Source organism: Psammomys obesus, unplaced genomic scaffold (assembly GCF_907164565.1).
Source record: "Psammomys obesus unplaced genomic scaffold, mPsaObe1.curated_primary_1811, whole genome shotgun sequence".
Taxonomy (NCBI): domain Eukaryota; kingdom Metazoa; phylum Chordata; class Mammalia; order Rodentia; family Muridae; genus Psammomys; species Psammomys obesus.
The window spans coordinates 8,791,422-8,811,244 of record NW_026596147.1 but is presented as its reverse complement, the minus strand read 5'-3'; the positions used below and the strand labels follow the sequence as shown (position 1 = coordinate 8,811,244).

Below are 19,823 nucleotides of genomic sequence, written 5' to 3'. Positions count from 1 at the left end.
AGGCTGGCTTCAAACTAACAAAGGATCCCTCTGCCTCTGCCTCCCAAGTGCTGGGATTGTGTGTGCCACCACCACCTGGTGGAGAAAGTAATTATTTTATGATCCTCAAAACTTTGTTAGTTAAAAAAGAATTAACTATTTTGATTAAGTTATTTAACTAAATAAAAAAATGCCCCCACATTAAGGCTTTAAATTAAAGTAACCCTTCACAATTTATAGATTTACACTTTTATAAGTATTATACTGTAACCTTCTGGGTAGGAGTTACCTCATTTTTACAGAGGAGAAGCTAAAGAATTTGAAATGCTAAATCATTTAATCCAATTATTAAGTTTGAATAAGGAACATGAACCCAACTGGTAGTGGACTGAATGTCTGTGTAGTCCAAATTGAGTAAGTTGAAGATCTCACTCTTGTGATATCTTTAGAGCGAGATTGTGCCTTTGAGGAAGTAAGGAAGGTCAAACGAAGTCACAAAGATATACCTCGGAACCTCTAGGATCAACACCATCGCAGTAAGAGACACCAGGGCCCTTCTCACCAGGCTTCCAAGCTCAGCCATGGAGAAAGGCAGCCATTCCAGCCAGAGGGTGGTCACCAGCAGCCAGCCCTTCCACATCTTTGTCTGGACTTCAAACCCCCGGAGCTTAATCACCTTAGATCACCTTACATAAGCCTCCCAGTACCCGGTGTTTAGTGACTGACAGCTGAGAGCTCACACACCAGGTCTTCTAAACATATTTACTGTTCATTTACTTCTACAAAAGTTTTAAAATAAATTGATACCAAATTACTTGTGTACTGATAAAAGATCAGAAAATCTGTAGCACAGTATATGGGGGTCTTTTTTTTTCTTTTCTTTTTGCTCCTCTGTGTTGGTAGGTTGGTCCTCAGTGGCATCGAGCATCCCAAAGGAAAAAAAAATCACATTCTTCCAGCTACCCTGATTACACCTGTCGCTTCTTTATACAACAAAACTTTATTAATTGCCCAGCCATTGACATTCACATTTTAAACTGCATGCGGTTGAGAAAGCCATATCATAATTGTGTCCTGATTTGTTGCCATTGGTTGTTCCTGTCTTGTAGATCTGTGTTCTTACCTACTGTCATGTGTACCATCCTGGCTTTTGTGGATGTTAGTCAAGGGTTAGGAAAAGTATATATTGGGGTGGGCAGCAAAATATGTATCCCAACACATTAGCCTCAGAGAAGGGAAATCGCTAGGTGCACACAAAAACTTTAATTACGACCGTTTATTCTTAAAACAAAGAACGTCGGTAAGGTTTCCATGGAGTATTTCATCACAGTGCATATGCCATGAACAGAAAGGATATGCCAGTTCCACGGAAGAGCATTGCATTTATATGATAGTGATAACATAGCATTTCTGTGTAAAGCTGTAATATAATTGGAAAGAATTCTTAAACAGAAGATTCAGCTCAGGTTCAGGGCATTCATGAACATTATGGCCTCAACTGCAGAGAACAAATGATATCAAAACTCTAGGGAGTTTCAAAGTTGGGCATTTTAGGAAACAATTTCAGTGCAGCCATTAGGGAGTTTGTGTTTTAGTCACTAATTCATTTTATGGTAGCAGAAACATCTAAGAAATAAAAGTCAGGTAAAGACTCCAGTAAAGAAGACTCTCCCTTTCCAACAGGTCATTAATAGGATCTCTCTCCCTCCCAGAAGCCCAAGATTGGACCCAGGACTTCATGCATGCTAGGTGCACTCTCCCCCTGAGCTACATGCCCAGCCCCAGATCAACTCTGAATTCTATAGAGGATATGTCTGTGGCATTACTGGTGACAATTGCATGGACAGATAAATTGCTTTAACCGGCAAGACAAACACACTTACTTATTGCTTTAAACTTGAAGAACATCCTGGCTTTTTCAGCAAATGTGTTTTCTTGTGATTTTACTGTTCAAACTTGAGTTACTTTGACATTCGTTACATTTTGGAATGTGAGCCAGCAACTGAAGGAGGAAAGATTTCTTTGAATTCACAGTTTCAGAGGGCTCAGCCCTTGGTCTTCTGGCTCTGTTCCTGTTAGGCCTATGGCAAGGCAGAAACATCGTGATGGAGGGATGTTGCTCAACTTATATCAAACAGGAATGACAGATGAAGATAACATTGAACAGTGTATGAGAAACCCAGAAACCCAGATCTTCCAAGGGTGCCTCACCTTCCCATAGGGCATTGAGCTCGTCAATGAAAATCTCTTGACTCAACTTCCTCACAGCAGTACCACTAACACTGAGCCTTTCTGAGGGACACATCACACACCCAAACCATAACAGACCACAAACCCCAAACAATCCGATTTTTACTATAGGTAATCTAATATTCTGTCATCAGATTACTGCCAATGTTAACAGAGCTTGTTTTTAAGTGAAGACATCATTTTCGATACTTATCACAGAAAATAATGTGTTTATAACGTACTATCGTGGATTTTAATAACATTCCCGTTCAAAATAAAGTAGTGGTTTTTATTGCACATTTGAAACATTTTATAGTTATGACTGAAGATAATCATATGGGGCTTTTTGTTTTCTTCAGTCTTAACATAAGATGAAATAACGTTTAAAGATTGCATTGTGAAATACTTAAAATATGGAGAATTTTAATCTTCAGACTTTAGCTTAAGACTGTTGGTCCTGAGTCCACCCCCAATTTAAAAAACAAAACAAAACAAAAAAAAGGAGAACATCTGAACCCTACAAGTTAATTTATTTGCACAGAATTACATTTAACTGGAGCAAATATTCACCCCTGTTTCTGCTGTTTCCTTTCCTAGTATATTACAGCTCTACCAGACATTTTCTTTGATAAAGAATATGTCCTCTGAAAGGCATCACAAATTCTGCACTGTCGGGAATATTTGATTTGCTTTCATTTCTCCTAAGTCATATAATGATACAGCTTTCCGTTGCCTTCCAGTCCATCTTGACCCATATTGCAAATGTGTTTTATTTATATCATAACTGTATACGCCACTTAAAGTCAATAAAAGTTAATTGCACTAAAATCAAATGCTCATTAGGTAATACGGAGAGAGAACAGTGTTTATTGATTATATGCCAACAAATTCTTTATTGTCAAAATTGAGACAGCTCTTTTCTTTCTTTTTTTTGCTCATTCTCAGGTAAAATATTTTTTAGATGAATACATGAAAATACCCCAAAAATACACAGAGGCTTTTAAAGGTTATTTTTATTCTATTTCCTATGGATGTACATGAGAAATATTTTTGTGGGTTTCTGCTAGAAATAATTATGCACAACTCTGAATTCTATAGAGGATATGTCTGTGGCATTACTGGTGATAATTGCATGGACAGATAAATTGCTTTAACCGGCAAGACAAACACACTTACTTCCACACACTGAATTGTTAGGATGCTAACAGACGAGCTATAGTTGAGTTCCACCACAGAAGCCAGAGTAAGATCCATCAAAGAGAAATGTGGTGGTTTCAGTAAGAATGGCCCCCTACAGGCTTATGTATCTGGATCTGAGTCACCAAGAATGGCACTATTTGAGAAGATTATAAGGATTAAGAGATGTGGTCTTATTGGAAGAAGTGTGGGGTGATTGAAGAGTCAAAAGCCCACACCAGGCCCAGATTCTCTCTGCCTACAGATCAGGATGTAGAACTCACAATTACTTCTCCAGCACCACATCATCTTTGGCATAATTATGACTTGATTAAATTTATATAATGTATTTCTGATTGTGCATGGAATAGTTCTGTCATGTTAGGTATAATTATGACTTGGTTATTGTTTTCTTTTGAACATTGAGTATGACATAAGGAGATATGGTTATCAAATTGGCAAGAGGTAGACTTTGATGGTTGTTTCCTGGTTGTCAACCTGACTGTCTACAGAATTAACTAAAACCCACACACTCAGCACACCTGTGAAGGCCTTTTCCTAAATCCTTTGAAATGGGAAAACCCACATCTTGTGTGGGTCCTTGAGGTGGGAAGGTTGACCTTTAATCTGAGTGATACTATCTGGTGGTTGTCTATGTAAATGCAGAGCATGGAAGAAGGAAGCTTTTTTTTTTTTCCACCTGCTGTCATTCACTCCTTCTGGCTTGGCCACTTTCTTATTGGTATTAGAGCCCACTTCTTTAGGATTCCAGTGTATACTGAAGACCAGATGAGACACCCAGCCCTGTGAACTCTCAGACCTTGTGTTCATAGGCAGCCATTGTTGGATTAACTGGACCTCAGGCTGAGCCATTCTAGGAAATTGCTTTCCTATATATAGATGTATTCATCCTATAATTTCTGTAACTCTAGAGAACTCTAGAGTTCTCTAGTAATACAAAGTTGGTTACCAGAAGGTGTTCTAGAGCAGCAGAAGCATAAGGATGAATACTTTTAAGTGTCTGGAATAGGCTTTTCAGTTTGCCAACAGTTACTAAAGCCTCTCCAGATACTGCAGCCTCTCCTGGGAGCTTAAAGAATACTGAAAGCCCAAGCCAGGCCCAGTGTCTCTCTTCCTGCTGCCTTTGGATCCAGATATAGAACCCTCAGCTACTTCTCCAGCACCATGTCTGCCTGCACACTGCCATGCTTCTCATGATGATAACAAACTAAATTTCTGAAAGTCTAAGCCAGCTCCAACTGAATGTTTTCTTTTAGAAGCTTGCTATGATCAGGGTTTCTCTTCACAACAATAGAACCCTGACAAGACAAGAATATTAGTCATGACGTGTTGCCTCCTAAATAAAATATATCCAACTGTGCTGCTCTCTGATAACAAATAAGCAGAGACAGTCATACGGAATGAGAAGGAGTCTGTATTCTGGAGAACATTGCAGATTTATGCCGTGTATTTGTATCTTTAGAAAAGGCTGTGGAAACCCAAACCAAGTTCTGTCCTCCTGGAAATTCTTAATGGATGCACACTCAGCTTCCCACCCTATGTGTCTTTGAATACTCTTTTGTAGGTAACATTCTTTATTATTCTGCTGCTGTGTGAGTGGCTTTCCTAGGTCTGTTTTCCAATTGATTGTTACTGTCTATAGTTGGTTATTGTGTACTTTTTCAACTAGCCAATGAGATTTTAATTCCGATGGCTGCAATTCTCCCCGCCAGGCTTCCTCAGCTCCCCTTTCATAGTGCCTAATTCCCATGATCTAAATTTTAAGTTCTTAGACATATCAGGCAATGAGGAGAACGCCTTACTGTCTGCCCCATGAAACTAGAGCATGCTAAGTGTCAAGGCATTGGCTAGGGTCTCAGGTACAACTGAGGCATGACCCCTGGTCTCTTCTGTGTACATTAAGAAGGATCCAGAGATGCACACACCTCAGGAAGGTGCGGTGACAGCTCCGACATGCTCAGTCTCTCCTCTGTCTCCTCTGCTTTGGCTCATCCTTTCTTCTAGGTTCAGTGACACTCAGCTAGAGCAAAGGGCAAGGTCAGCTCTTTGCCTAGCACACAGCCTGGCAGTCTGTGCTTAAAACTGTGCTAAATACCGTCAATCCAAAAAGGTACTCGCTGCCTCTCACCAGCACCCAGGGAGCTGTCATGTCAGCTTAAGTAGGGAGTGCAGTGGACGTCCCTTGAAAAAAGTAAAGATCTGAAGAATCATGCTTGCTTTTTTTTTTTTTTTTTCAATCCTCACATGGTAGAGTAAAAAAACTAAAGCAAAGTCTCCTAATCCCAAAAATGCAGAAAATCGGCCCATCTCTGCACACTCGGGTATCATATCCCTGTCATGGTGAATCTTCGGGCAGCTTATTAGGTGTCATTCGGAGACTGTCATAGCCAAACTTCTTCATGTAAGTAGTTCTTCAATCAGTTCTATGGATGACGGAGGCAAAACCCATATGTGTATTTACATGAAAATCAGAGTTGTTTTTTAAGTACTTCTGATTTGCATTTGACTATGTAAACCGTCTGATGCGACAATTTTCAAACAGGGCCACATTTTGGTGAGGGCTTGGCAGAGGCATTTAAATGGACGATTTGCATTCAGACCCTTGGCCTCCCTGAGACTCTGGGGTTAAACAGTAAGTGGAGGAGCAGGTTTGTGTGAAAGTGAATCTCGGAGCCAGGCGGTATCTTTCTTTTCAGATCTGCACTGTGCCATTTCAGATGATTATCTTATTAATGCAGCATTTTAGGGCGGGGCGCAAGCAGAGAAAAGATAACTCCCGGCTGTTTCTTCTTGCTTCGACGTGGCCCCTGTTGAGTCTGTGATGTGGTTTTAAACGTGTGGTCTCTGATCACACCCCTGCACCATTCATAAGGAAGAGTGTTGCTAACTATTTTTTTGCCTTAGAAGAGAAGTGGGGAGTTACCCTTACTGTAAGTGAGATTGTTGGGGAACAGGAAACGTGTGTTTCATTTGTGATTTACTATTTCCACTGTCATATAAGTCAGTTCTCACATCTGAACCCTGCTGTGTTGAGATTCAGACTCACTAACCCTTGGAAGACAGAGCAGAGCTAAGCCATCCCTCTGTGTATACTAGCAAATCCTACTTGAAGCCTCCTACTCATGGGAGCAAAAACTAGTGCAGTCTTCGAATGCAGAAAAGGAGGGGCTTCTTCTGGTTTCGTTCGGTGTGGTGACTCATTTTAAGAGGGAGGTGAACCCCAAGCGAAAAGGTTTGGTTTATCTCTCGACAGTTGGAGAAGGTCAAGATCAAACTGGAAAGTGAAGCGAGAGTGGACCTGTGTTAGGTAGAGAAACACAGATTTGTGCCTACCTCTCCCTGACAGAGCACTGGGGTGTCCACTCTGGAGGGCCAACAGTAGGAGCACGCAGTGACTCAGCTTGCTGGCTTTGTGGGTTTACCCATGCTTCTCAACATTCTCTAGCACTTGTGAAAATTTAAAAAGTTTCTCAGGCTAGAAGTTTAGCTCAATTGGCTGGTGTGTTTGCCTGGGGTTTTGGGTTTGATTCCTAACATAAAGACAAAACAGCATAAAACAAGGTGTGGTGCCAGAAACTTGTGAGCCCCGGAAGTCAAAGCAAGGCAATGGGGAGTTTGAGGTCATCCTCTGTCATGTAGAGAGTTTGAAGCCAGCCTGGCTACCATACAACCTGTTTAAACAAACAAACAAAACGGGAGAAAATGTTTCTATTCCTTCACCCTCACACTCCGTGCTCCCCTGCCTCTGGCTCCTCTCCCTCCCGGCCTCTTCCCTCTCCCTCTTCCTCCCTTTACCTCTGTCTTCCTTCCTCTTGCCATTTACTAGCACACTTTTTCGCAAACTGCAATATTGCTTTATTGTAAAGCAGCACAGCATTCTAGCTCCTTCCAGAGGAGGGTGCATCTTCCTGGGGGCCCTGCAAGCCACAGACATCCGGCGGAGGGGGGAGGAGGAGAAGAGGAGAAAGGTGAAGGAGGCAGTGGGGGCCAAGCAGTTGAAGAGCTGTGGCGAAATTTTTCCCAGCTGTGCACATCTGCCCAGTGCTGGTGTCAGCCCCATCCCGCACCCCCTTCTCCTCCTCTCTTCTCGTCTCACATTCACCTTTCACTCACTGTCAGGGCGTGCGCACAGATGCTGCATTCGTCACTCAGCCGAAGGGATTTCACCTCCCCCTCAGGTGTGATTTTCTCTCCCAGCCTTCACGCTCGGTTGTCCATTTCCACCCTGCCCCCAGAGCACCACAGCGTCCTCCTCCCCCTGCAAACCACGGAGGAGTTGCAACAGGACTGCACACAGGACTGCGTTGCACCAGCTGGGCTTTCAATTAAACACCTGCACACACACACACACACACACACACACACACACACACCCTTCAGCCGGGTGTGGAGGTGTGACGCCCATAGTCCCAGTTCCTCAGGAGGCAGGGGGAAGGGAGCATTGGTTGAGCCCATGAATCTGAGGCCAGTCTGAGCCAGACTCAGTCTAAAAAAGTTACCCGGATAAGCGGATAAACTCAATTATAGTCCAGGCATTTGCTGTTCTTTTTTTTATCTCCTTGGTAATATTTAGACCGGGGAAAAGCCAGTTGGTTTAACTTCATGACTCAAGATCAAAGTCCTCCTTGGTAGAAAGGGCAAGAGTGTGGTTTACATTTGATTCATATGACATTTCTATGAGGGTTTTTTTTTTTTAACCTGTTGAAGCAAAGCCTCTCCTCAGATATACTTGACTGAGTGATGTTACTTGTTCTGACTGTAGTATGCATGGTTGACAAGGTTCATCTCTTACTTGATTTTCCCTTGGGGTGTTTCATCTTCCCCCAGAAGACTTGTTTCTTCCCCCGCCTCTAGAACAGCTACCTTCAACACTAGCTGTTACACCAGGCGCTATGTCTTTTAGGTGCTTAAATGGTGCTCAAGGCAATAAAGTAACATTGAAGAATATATTCCATGAAGAAGAAAATAATAAATGCCCAGTTTATTGTCTTTTGTCGGGACAGAACATTTCAGCTCATTTACTGCTGACAGGAGAGTGTTGGCAAGCCAGAGTCATCCAAAGGTTCCGGTTCTGCCACAGGCAGACCTCCAATAAGACAGGATCTGTGGGGACCTGAAAATAACCAGACCTACCCCGACCTCCACTAACTTCTGTGGCTTTTAGCCCGAACTGTCAACACACCTATTTGCTATCTCCCACAATTCCAGTCTCCCGCACAAATAGATTTAACATAGAAGCAGATGGCCTCAACGGACACTGTTATCAGACATTCTTTGATACTGAGGGTGGAGCAAAGTGGCCAGAGTCTTTCCTGTCTAGCCTCGATGTTTAATAAAATCTGAGCTTAAGTGGCATCCGCCATAAATCATATTCCGACCATGAGAAAAGAATGAAAGAAGAAAGGAGTAAGCCAGGGTAGTGGTGGGGTGTTTTACAGAATGCCTGCCGCCAGGTAGGGGTTTGGTTTCCTTTCGTTTCGTTTTTGTTTTTGTTATTGTTCTTGTTTTTGTTTTGAAACAGAGCTTCTCTGTGTAATTGCCAAGGCTTTTCTGTAGACCAGGATGGTCTTGAACTCAACAGAGATCCCCTGCCTCTGCCCCCGAGTACGGGATTAAAGGCCACACTTCCTATCGATAGCTTGTTTGTTTTTTTAACACATGCGTGCCTACATTCACACTTCATGTGCACGTACACACATTTATTTATTTGGAAATGCTTATGATAAGCTTTAAAATATAAGGGAAACATGTATTTGGTAAACCAGACCACTTACTACTATAATATTTTATATATCATTTCATGTTTGTAGCTTATTAAAACATATAAAATATAAGCTTCCCATTTTTGCAGATCTTATTAAAGTAGTGGACTTCAAATGTCAAAACAATTGATGAGGTTGCAAAAACATGTTCCCAAAACACAGTATTTGAAATGAATGACTTTGTTCTCTGCCTTTGATCATCTCTGTGACATGTTCATAACATATTGTATGAAAAACATTTAAATTAAAAATATGCATTGTCTTTAATTTAATAATATTTTATTTTATTTACTTTAATTTAACAACAAATTCATTTCTTCATTTATAAAAACAAGGTGTTTGCACTCCCTTCTTGTTGCTGTGGCACAGAACCTAGGAAGACATTTCAAGCTTTGAACGTGTGTGCATGTGCGGCCATCTCAGAGCCAAACACATCAGTGCCATTGCTGCGTAAATGCCATGAAATTGGTAACATTTTTAAAGAGTCTTTGAAGTACAACACCTTGGGAAGATACTATGAGATCCTAAGAAGTTCGCATTGCAGTGTGTGCTTCTAAGGGCCTTGCCTAGGCCTCTTGGGAAGCTAGGCCTCTTCACAAACTGCCTTTTAATTAAATACAGTATGGGTAAGCTCTGCTTTGTACCAGTTTGATGCTTTCTGATGTAGTTCATCTATCTATCTATCTATCTATCTATCTATCTATCTATCTATCTATCTAATGAATATTTTTATATTTAGTTCTTTATACAATATATTATGATCATGTTTTCCCCTCCCACAATTCCTCCCACCTCCTTATATTCTTTCTCTTTATATTATTTCTCTCGCTCTCTTTCTCAAAAAAAAAAAGAAAAGAAAAGAAAAAAGGAAAAGAAAAGAAACTCACAAAACTGAAAATCAATAGGACAAACAAAATGAAACAAAACCCACATGGAGTCAGTTTTCTGTTGAACAACTACTCCTGGTCCTGGGGCCTGCCCTAGAGTCCACTTGATGTACTCAGTGACACTCCCCTGGAGAAAACTGATTTCTCCCTTTCCCAGCGGTTCCCAATTGTGAATAGCCTCTTAGGTGTGTGTGTTGTATCCACTTCCTCCTGGCAGACCTGGGACCTGAGACCTGTGCTGGTCCTCCGTGTGCTGCCACAGCCTCTATGAGTTCCTGTGTTCCTTAGTCCTGTCCTGTCTGAAAGACACCGTTTCTCTGGTATCCTCCACCCCCTCTGGCTCTTACGGTCTTTCTGCCTCCTCTTCTGCATAGATCCGTGAGCCCTGAGGAGACATGCCCATTTAGAACTGAATGTCCCAAGGTCTCCCACTCTACACATCGTCCACTTATGGGTCTCCGTATTTGTGTCCATCTCCTGCAAGAAGTGTCTCTGATGGGGGGGGGGGGAGGAAGGGTGAACAAGGAACTGATCTGTGGGTATAGTATGAGCTCAGAGTTGAATTATAGAAGTTAATCCAAGACCCGCAGAATTAACTGTGACACAAAGAGGAAAGTAAACAGAACTATGAAGAAAGAACAGGTAACTTTTTTCTTTGTGGTGGTGGGGTTTTTTTTTTGTTGTTGTTGTTGTTGTTTGTTTGTTTGTGTGTTTGAAACAGGGGTTTCTTTGGGTAGCCTTGGCTGTCCTGGCACTCACTCAGTAGAGCAGACTGGTCTGGAACTCACAGAGATCCACCTGCCTCTGCCTCCCTAAATGCTGAGTACCACCACTGCCCAGCAACGGGTAACCCTCTAAGGAGAATTAGAGAAGAGAAAAGTGATTTCCACCAAGAAAAGTCACATCTTACTTTTCTTAGAGGTTGAAACAAGTGAGATTTGCATGTAGAAAAATGAAGAAAAGTATTTTAACAGATTAAAGCAACTGTAATTCAGAGCAAAGGTGTGAAGAGGGTGCCTGGGAGAAAGTCAGCCAAATATATGCTGGCCTCCCTTTTTTGTTGTTCTTGTTAATTTTGTTTGTTTTTCATTTTATTTAGTTATTTAATTAGTTTTCTAGACTGTGTTTCTCCATGTAGCCTTAGCTGTTCTAGACTCATTTTTGTAGACCAGGCTAGCCTCAAACTCATAGATACCCCCGCCCCCGCCTCAACTGCTGGGATTATAGGTGTGCACCACCGCTCCCAGCCTTCATTTTAATTTTAATTTTATCTTGTGTGTTTTGCCTGCATCTATGTCTGTGTGCCATTTACATGCCTGGTGTCCCTAAAGACCAGGAGAGAGCATTAGAACCTGTGGAACTGGAGTTAGGTGTGATTCTGAGCCATCATAGAGATGCTGGGAAACAAACATGTGTCCTCTGGAAGAGCAATCAGTGCTCTCAACTGCTGAGCCATCTCTCCAGCCCCAGGGCAGGCTGGCTGGTGGTTCTCTCTCTCTTGTTCTTAATGATTTATTTATATTATTTTAAAATTATGTGTGTGGGGGGGCAGTGTTTGCATGTGAGTTTAGGGACTTACAAAACTAGAGGCATCAGACCTCTTGGCAGCTGTCAGCTGTCTAACACAGATGCTGGGAACTGAACACAGGTCCTCTGAGAGAAAAGTATATACTTTTAACTGCTAGGCCATCTCTCAAGCCGCATGTGTTGGGCTTTTGTGACCAGATGCCACATTCACTCTGAGGTCCTCTGGATGCTTGAGAGGCACTCAGAAGCCATTTGGAACTTTTCAGAATTACAGCGACACCCTCAGATCTGTGTCTCAGGGATGTGTGAGGTCTGTTTGTCCCAAATCCTTGTATCCAAAGCCTTTTTGTAAGCGTGAGCAAAGCTTGCCCTCAGTGGGTTAGCTCAAACCCAAAGGCTAAGGTTGCAGCCTGCGTTGTTCTTATGAAGATCCCACCTGAGTTAGCTTTTGCGGCATCGTAATAACCTCCAAATCTAGATGCTGCTCTCGATTGCTTTCTGTCCATATTTGAACCTTGGACCTAAATGTTTCCCTGGATGAAATACAGTGATTTTTCACAGACTCCAAAAAGAATTCTCTCTGTTCTCAGTTTGAGCCATACTTATGTTTGTTTTAGGCAAATATTTTGTTTTTTTTTTTTTTAAACTATTCCAAGTCATGAAACTGGTCGTATTTATTCTTTGTGTTGGTAGCTGGAATATTGACAGCCAGATTTTTATGCCACTTTGAAAGCGTAGAGAGCCATGCAGCCCTCACTCTATCTTTATCTTTATCTACTCCAATTCTGTTCTTTTATTTCGCCGTGTTTTCTAGCTGAGTTTGGTTTTATCTCATCTTGCTGGGATCTAGATACTCGCCCATGTTGCATCAATTGGTGGAGATAGATATCCACTCCAGCTATGTCCCATTTCCTCAACTCTTGAGAAGTGGTATGAATTCTCAGCTCGTGGCTGTTGCTCCTCTCCATGATATGCTGTAGAATTTAAACCTCGCTATTGCACTCCAGCTTTTCCATCCAAGTTTGTAGAGATCAGGTCCTTCTACATCTGGACATGCTTGCCTCATAGACCTCTTCTTGACTGTGTAGCCAAATGAAAAGCCGTTCCAACAGCAGTAAGGTACTTCTGACACAGATGCATAGGCCAGAGGAAGTATTGGTGTTTTGCATGATGCGTGGCAGGTCTTTTCAGTAAATGTGTATAAATCAAGCAGCTGAAAGCCAGGGTAATTTGTAGCATCACCTTCTGAAACCTTTAATGGGAGTTCTCCGTAGTGGTTAGGATTTGATTTGTTTTAAGAAGAATCCCGAACTAACATATTCAGCTACCTATCGGGGATCTTAAATTTATTTAGCGTTTAATAGCAATCTTCACATCTGTACGTTTTGTTTCACTATTGATACAGTGAGTTCACTTGGCACCGGCCCAGCATATCCCTGTAACACAGAGCGTAGTTTGTAGGATGAATGGCCAAATGTAGGAGTAAATGGGCAATTGAGTAGATTTTATTGAGTCCTTGGAGTTGTCCTGAGGTCGTACATTAGAGGGCTCCATGGTCGCTCCTCACAGAGGATTAAATTTCTTCTTCGAGCTCTTAGATGCCTCTGTTTCCCTTGGACAGTATAGCAGCACTTGTTGGGAAACGTGTGTAAAGCGCAGTACCATTCTTGGAAGATACCAAGCTAAAAAACACAGTCGTCTGGCCCCTCCTGCCTTCTAGGCAAAATCTTTTTTTAACTTTTATTTTTTATATTAATTACAGTTTATTCACTTTGTATCCCAGCTGTACCCTCCTCCCTCATGCCCTCCCAGTCCCACCCACTCTCCTTCTTCTCCTCCTATGCCCCTCTCCAAGTCCACTGATAGGGGAGGTCCTCCTCCCCTTCAATCTGACCCTAGTTTATCAGGTCTCATCAGGACTGGCTGCATTGTCCTCCTCTGTGGCCTGGCAAGGATGCTCCTCCCTGGGGGTGGGGGGAGCCGGATCAAAGAGCCAGCCACTGAGTTCATGTCAGAGACAGTCCCTGTTCCCCTTACTAGGATACCCATTTGGAGACTGAGCTGCCATGGGCTACATCTGAGCAGAACTTCTAGCTTATATCCATGAACAGTCCTTGGTTAGAGTATCAGTTTCAGAGAAGACTCCTGTGCCCAGGGATTCTGTTGCTCTCCTTGTGGAGCTCCTGTCCTCTCCAGGTCTTACTATCTCTCCCTTCTTTCATAAGATTTTTTGCACTCTGCCCAAAGTTTGGCTATGAGTCTCAGCATCTGCTTTTACACACTGCTGGGCTGAGTCTTTCAGATACCCCCTGTGGTAGGCTTCTGTCCTGTTTTCTTCCTCTTCCAATGTCCAATCCATATGTCTTTCTGAGTGAGAATTGATCATCTTACACAGGGTCCTCCTTCTTGCTTATCTTCTTTAGATGTACAGATTTTAGTATGTTTATCCTATCTCATAGGTCTAGTATCCACTTATAAATGAGTATATACCATGTGTCTTTCTGCTTCTGGGATACCTCACTCATGATGATATTTTCTAGATCCCACCATTTGCCTGCACATTTCATGATTGCCTTGTTTTTAAGTGTTAAGTAGTATTCCATTGTGTAAATGTACCACACTTTCTGTATCCATTTCTCAGTTGAGGGACATCTAGGTTGTTTCCAGATTCTGGCTATTACAAATAAAGCTGATATGAACATGGTTGAGCAAATGTCCTTGTTATGTACTTGAGCATCTTTTGGATATATGCCTAGGAGTGGTGTAGCTGCATCTTGAGGAAACACTAATCCTAATTTTCTGAGAAAGCTCCAGATTGATTTCCAATGTGGTTGTACAAGTTTACATTGCCACCAGCAATGGAGGAGTGTTCCCCTTTCTCCACATCCTCTCCAGCATGTGTTTGTCACTTGAGTTTTTGATCTTAGCCATTCTGATGGGTGTAAGGTGAAATCTTAGGGTTGTTTTGATTTGCAGCTCCCTGATGGCTAATGAGGTTGAGCATTTCTTTAAGTATTTCTTTGCCATTCGATATTCCTCTACACAGAATTCTCTATTTAGCTTTGTACCCCATTTTTTAATTGCATTACTTGATTTGTTGCTTTTTAACTTCTTGAGTTTGATTTGTTGCTTTTTAACTTCTTGAGTTCTTTATATATGCTGGATATTAGCCCTCTGTCAGATAAAGGGTTGGTGAAGATTCTTTCCCAATCTGTAGGCTGTCATTTTGTTCTGACAACAATGTCCTTTGCTTTACCGAAGCTTTTCAGTTTCATGAGGTCCCATTTATTTATTGTTGCTCTTAGAGCTTGTGCTGTTGGTGTTCTGTTCAAAAAGTTGTCTCCTGTGCCAATGAATTCTAGGCTCTTACCCACTTTTTCTTCCAACCAATTTAGTGATGTTGAGGTCTTTGATCCACTTGGAGTTTAGTTTTGTGCAGGACGATAAGTATGGATCTATTTGCATTTTTCTGCATGTAGACATCCAGTTAGTCCAGCACCGTTTGTTGAAGATGCTGTCTTTTTTCTAAGCAGAATCTCGTCGCCCTTTCCTTGAAGCTTCTTCTGCCTCTCTTTCTCTGTTTTCACTCGATGCCCTCCCAGCTGCCGCATGCCATGGCATACCAGGAGCAGCTTTATAAACATCCCTTACAGTTTTCTGTGGAGACTCTAAGCGTGTGCACCAGAGCTGAGGAAGACAGCTCTAATTAATTACATGAGACCTGAATAATGAATCTTCCATGGGGTTTAAACTGTTAAAGCTTTGTGTTGTGAACAAGTTTCAACTCTGTTCCGTTTTTGCCCTGATAATCCTTCAAAAGCGTATTTCATTTTAAGCGAGACTTAGACCTTCATTTGTCCTGATCACCAAGGCACTAAGTGAGGGAACATATTGGAGGTTTCTAGTGTGGGGAAACTTCAGGAATGGAGGTTGTACGAAGAATTCACTCTGTATTCATGCATTTAAGTATTATCTATGCTTTTCATTTCCGGAGTGAGAAGTTGTTGCTTATTAAGTCACATGATAGGGACTATCAGACACTGTTAGAAACACATAAGATTCCCTGGTGCTATATGCTGTGGGAGGAGCTTATTTTTATTGCTTATCTGCTAAAGAGGTCTGATAGTCTAGTCACCCTTTTATATATCGTGTATTCGTTTTATGCAACCAGAATTATAGTATGTGACTGTGTTATTTACCTTAATAATGACTGCTGGATTTCACGCAGTCTATGAAAGATAGTCGCTATGTTTCCCATTCTCTTTTAATACAGGCATTTATATTAATAGCATGATTTAACAAGACACTTTAAAATTATATTGCATTTTGAACTATATTTAATAAAAAACTAGGCATCTTATGTGTGGGGGAAGATGATGAGGTTGACATTAAAGGAAGGAGTCACCTCTCTGGTAAAATCCTGTATTTGTCAATTCAGTAATGTATGTGTCCAAAGCTAAGTCATGCAAAGTAGATCTCAGATGTCAGAGTGACTTGGGATTTTTAACTGATGATTTACTAGCCCTGGAGAATTATCCCAGAGTTACAATACAGTACTGTGTTGGTATTTTGAAATCGCTGAACCTCATAATATTCTGGTTTGGAACAAACTATGCCACTGATCAAATGGCAGGAATCGCTCTGGCCACCTACGACTCAATTCCCCACCCCTCCAAAAACTGTGGTTATACTGCATGCTATGAAATTGGAAAATCTGTTCTGTGTGTGTTCTAATGGACGTAACGGTCATTAAGTATATGAGTCTTCTGACGTTGTAATCAGATGTGATTCAGGCTGTTAAGTATCCATGAAACAACATCTGCTTCTCGGAGTGACCTTCTGCTACAGGATGCTTAGCGCTATTAGTGGATCAGAGCGCAGAGCCGCCTTGTTTGAGATGCACCAAACTAGAGCAGTCTACCGCTGTTTCGCAGCTAGCTTGCAATAATTTATTGCAGTTAAATAAAGCTTAAAAAAACTCCATTAAATAATTACGGGGATTATATGCGTTTCGAAAACCTTTGTGTTCCTCCAAAATCACCCATTTAATTTCAGGCTTGGTTTGTTAAAAAAGAGAAAAAAAAAAAAAAAGCTGAAATCTAAAGGCACATTAAGGGAGCTGTCAGATGTTGTTTTCTGTAGGTGTTAATAAAACCAGATGAAAAAAAAAATCTGAAACAAATTAAAACCAAAAGCAATTTTGCCATCTGTTGTATATTAATTAGAACTTTGCGTATCAAGGGTAAAGTTGGTCTTTGAGAATGTCACTGAGCACTGGTTTAATAGAATAATATGCAAATGCGTTAGGTTGTGGATTTCTGTGCAGTTTTTATTTCTGATTTAACGACAGCGGCTCTGCCAGAAGAGCGCAGTGTGCGCGCTCACACGCGCGCACGCACACGCGGAAGTGTGTAACGAGTTTCCCTTTGTTTCTCTTCTTCCGCAGAGCAACCTGCCAACAGTCAAGGGCAAGCCACCCTGCAGCCTTTGCCGCCTTCTCACAAGCAGCACCCCGCCCAGCACCACCCATCCGTCACTTCTCTAAATAGAAACTCCCTGACCAATAGAAGGAACCAGAGTCCGGCCCCGCCGGCTGCTTTGCCCGCCGAGCTGCAAACCACACCCGAGTCCGTCCAGCTGCAGGACAGCTGGGTCCTTGGCAGTAATGTACCACTGGAAAGCAGGTAACACCTCCGCCTGATGTCTTCCTATCACTGGGTCGCTAAGATCACTCTGCTCAGGCAGGGCATGTGCCACTAGGACTGTCAGCAAGGCGCATTTCGAAGCCGCTAGGGTTCGAAAATAAACTGGTCCAACACTTTTCTCACCAAGAGAATGTATCCTAATTGCATCCCTCGTGCCTCGCCTTTTTTAAGATCAGATCCAGATTGTTGGAAATTTTTTAGCTGCTGAATCAGTGAACTTTTTTCTTCTTTTCACACATTTTTGTTCCTTATAAGGGGTGAGACCCTGTCACCTCAGCAAAACTATTCCCAACTGTTATTTTTTTTTTTTTTGCTTCCACATCTACACGAATCGGCAGGTGGGAAATAGAAGGAGTTATAAACAGCGGCTCTTGGTCCCTTGCAGCTTTACTCGGTGACCATGGGGGACAGCGGATTGGTTCTAGACTTCCTCGGCCTGTGCGCTGTCCAGGTTTCCTAAGCTTATGGTGGACCCAAAGGTACAACACCTAAGAGTAAGTCCGATGGGCTTGTGTTCAAAAGACCTTTAGTTTCTTGCAATTTGAGGCCCCCTCCCTCCCTCTCTTAAGTGTAAGCAACCACTCTTTAAACCTCATTCCAGCATTATTTGCAAAGACACTCAAAACGGAGGGCTGTGGGACCCCTAGAGGAAGCGCCCTTTCCCCGAAAAAGGAGAGCCCACCACAGACATGCTTCTGGCTGAAGACGCCACCTACTCACTCATTAGTTCTGTTAGGAAATTCTTCCTTATAGGGAACAGTAGCCCTTATCCTTGACCATTCACGTGAGAATATAACTTGGTGAAAACTATCCCAAGCCAATGCATTCTGTTATTGAACGTCCCCTGTTTCGTAGAACCCCCCCCCCTACTTCCTTCTGGGAACACTGGGACGGTCACTGGCTCCTTCGTGTTGTGTGTTGTGTGGACGTCTTGGGCTTCTCCTTGTGAGGCCACCGTGCCTGCCATTTATTTTTGTGATTCACTAACTTTTTATCAGACTCGGAGAAAATAAATTATCACCATCGGAAAGTTCAACAATAGTGGACTCTGCCCCCGGGGGACAGCATGCCCTGCCCCCCATGCCAGATGCAGAGCCAGTGGCTAATGTCAGTGTTTAAATGAGCTGCTAGGTGAGAAGGGCCTCTCATGATGAATAAACCGTTGTTTCTTGCTGTCAGCTGTGTGATCTATACCAACCCTGCCCTGAGGATGAGCTAGTAGGGAGGGTCTCCCTGTTAGTTATAAACAATAAAAATCATTCTGTCTTTTCTTTTACTGTTGACCTGAACAAGGTTACAAAGAACTCTTGCTTTTTATCTGTAGTGCCAGCCTTATTGTGTATCTTGTATTTCTCTTCTGGGAGAAATTAGGAAATAGAAAGAAAAGTAGGCAAACAGGAGAGTTCCCTTCATCCAAGACAAAAAAACAAACAAAAAATTCCAAAAACATGTATATGGATCTATTTTTTTTCCCTCCCAAGGTTATTAGCACAGACCTAAATTTACCTGGCTTAATTAATTAGTACCCACTGAGCGACCAATCAACACTGATTCACTGTTGTCATTTTGCAAATTTTATTAGGAAAAAAGTAATTTTCCAGTTGAGTCATCAAATTGAATACGGATAATTGCATTGTAGTTGACAGTAATTGTCTTGACAAAGATTTATGAAATATGTCGAGTTAAATCATCAGAAACGTGTTTAATTTTAGTGATACTGTATAACACAAAAGCCTCCCAAACTGTCAACAAGAGAGTCGGCATTCCTTGAAGTCATGTGGTATGGTGACGAGATTTAAAATAAATTTGAGGAAGATAAGATAGATCCCTTTTATTCCTCTTGTAGTAATTTTGAGTGGATGGAATTTCAGAAGCAAAGTAGCTCCTTAGAAGACAGTCCATCCTATCCATCCTATCCGTGGGTAAAGCCGTTCCTGAGGGAAGCAGCTGGAAAACTTCCCTTCCACCCTAAAGTGGTACCATTAGTGAGTCATCAATGGGCTGGCATAGTTCTGTGAATGGCTGAGTTGGGGGCGGGGCAACTGCTTATCTCACTGATAAGCAGGAAGAGTAATGCGTTTAACAGTTGTGCATCCTGTTAACAAAAACTAACCTGGAGCGCAGCTTTGTTGTTCTTCTCATTAACCGAGGCTCGCCTCTCGCCGGTGGTGCTAATAAAAAGGAATGATATTTCAACTCGCAGGCACTCGGTGAATAACCCTCAGCTGCGATGTGAAAAATCTCGCAGCGCACCGACCAACGCAGCGCCACTCTGGTTTCTTTAATAGTCTCACTTGGCTGGAACTCTCCAGGTGAAGAAGCAGTCTTATTTATCATTGATTCTTTCTCGTTCTCCTTTTTTAGTTAAGGTTCCCTGTTGAGTATGACTCTCAAGCTCACTTTCAAAACGTCATCCAGGCTTGCGTCTGCCTTCATCCGTTCCTAGGTCTAGCATGTCCTTCCCTCCCTGGCACTTCCTAGCTTATGCACACGCGTGTTTGTTAATCATTTTTCTATCGTTTAAAAGATATAAGCTG

The 19,823-nt window shown here is 42.1% G+C and overlaps 1 protein-coding gene across 1 annotated transcript in view; it reads left to right on the top strand.

The window, feature by feature from the left end:
- Positions 1-19,823, top strand: part of Tenm3 (teneurin transmembrane protein 3) — a 436,338-nt gene that overhangs the window by 237,396 nt on the left and 179,119 nt on the right. Inside the window, exon 3 of the mRNA XM_055593562.1 lies at positions 17,028-17,265. Coding sequence (XP_055449537.1) covers positions 17,028-17,265 — 238 coding nt within the window. The remainder of the gene's footprint in view (positions 1-17,027; positions 17,266-19,823) is intronic.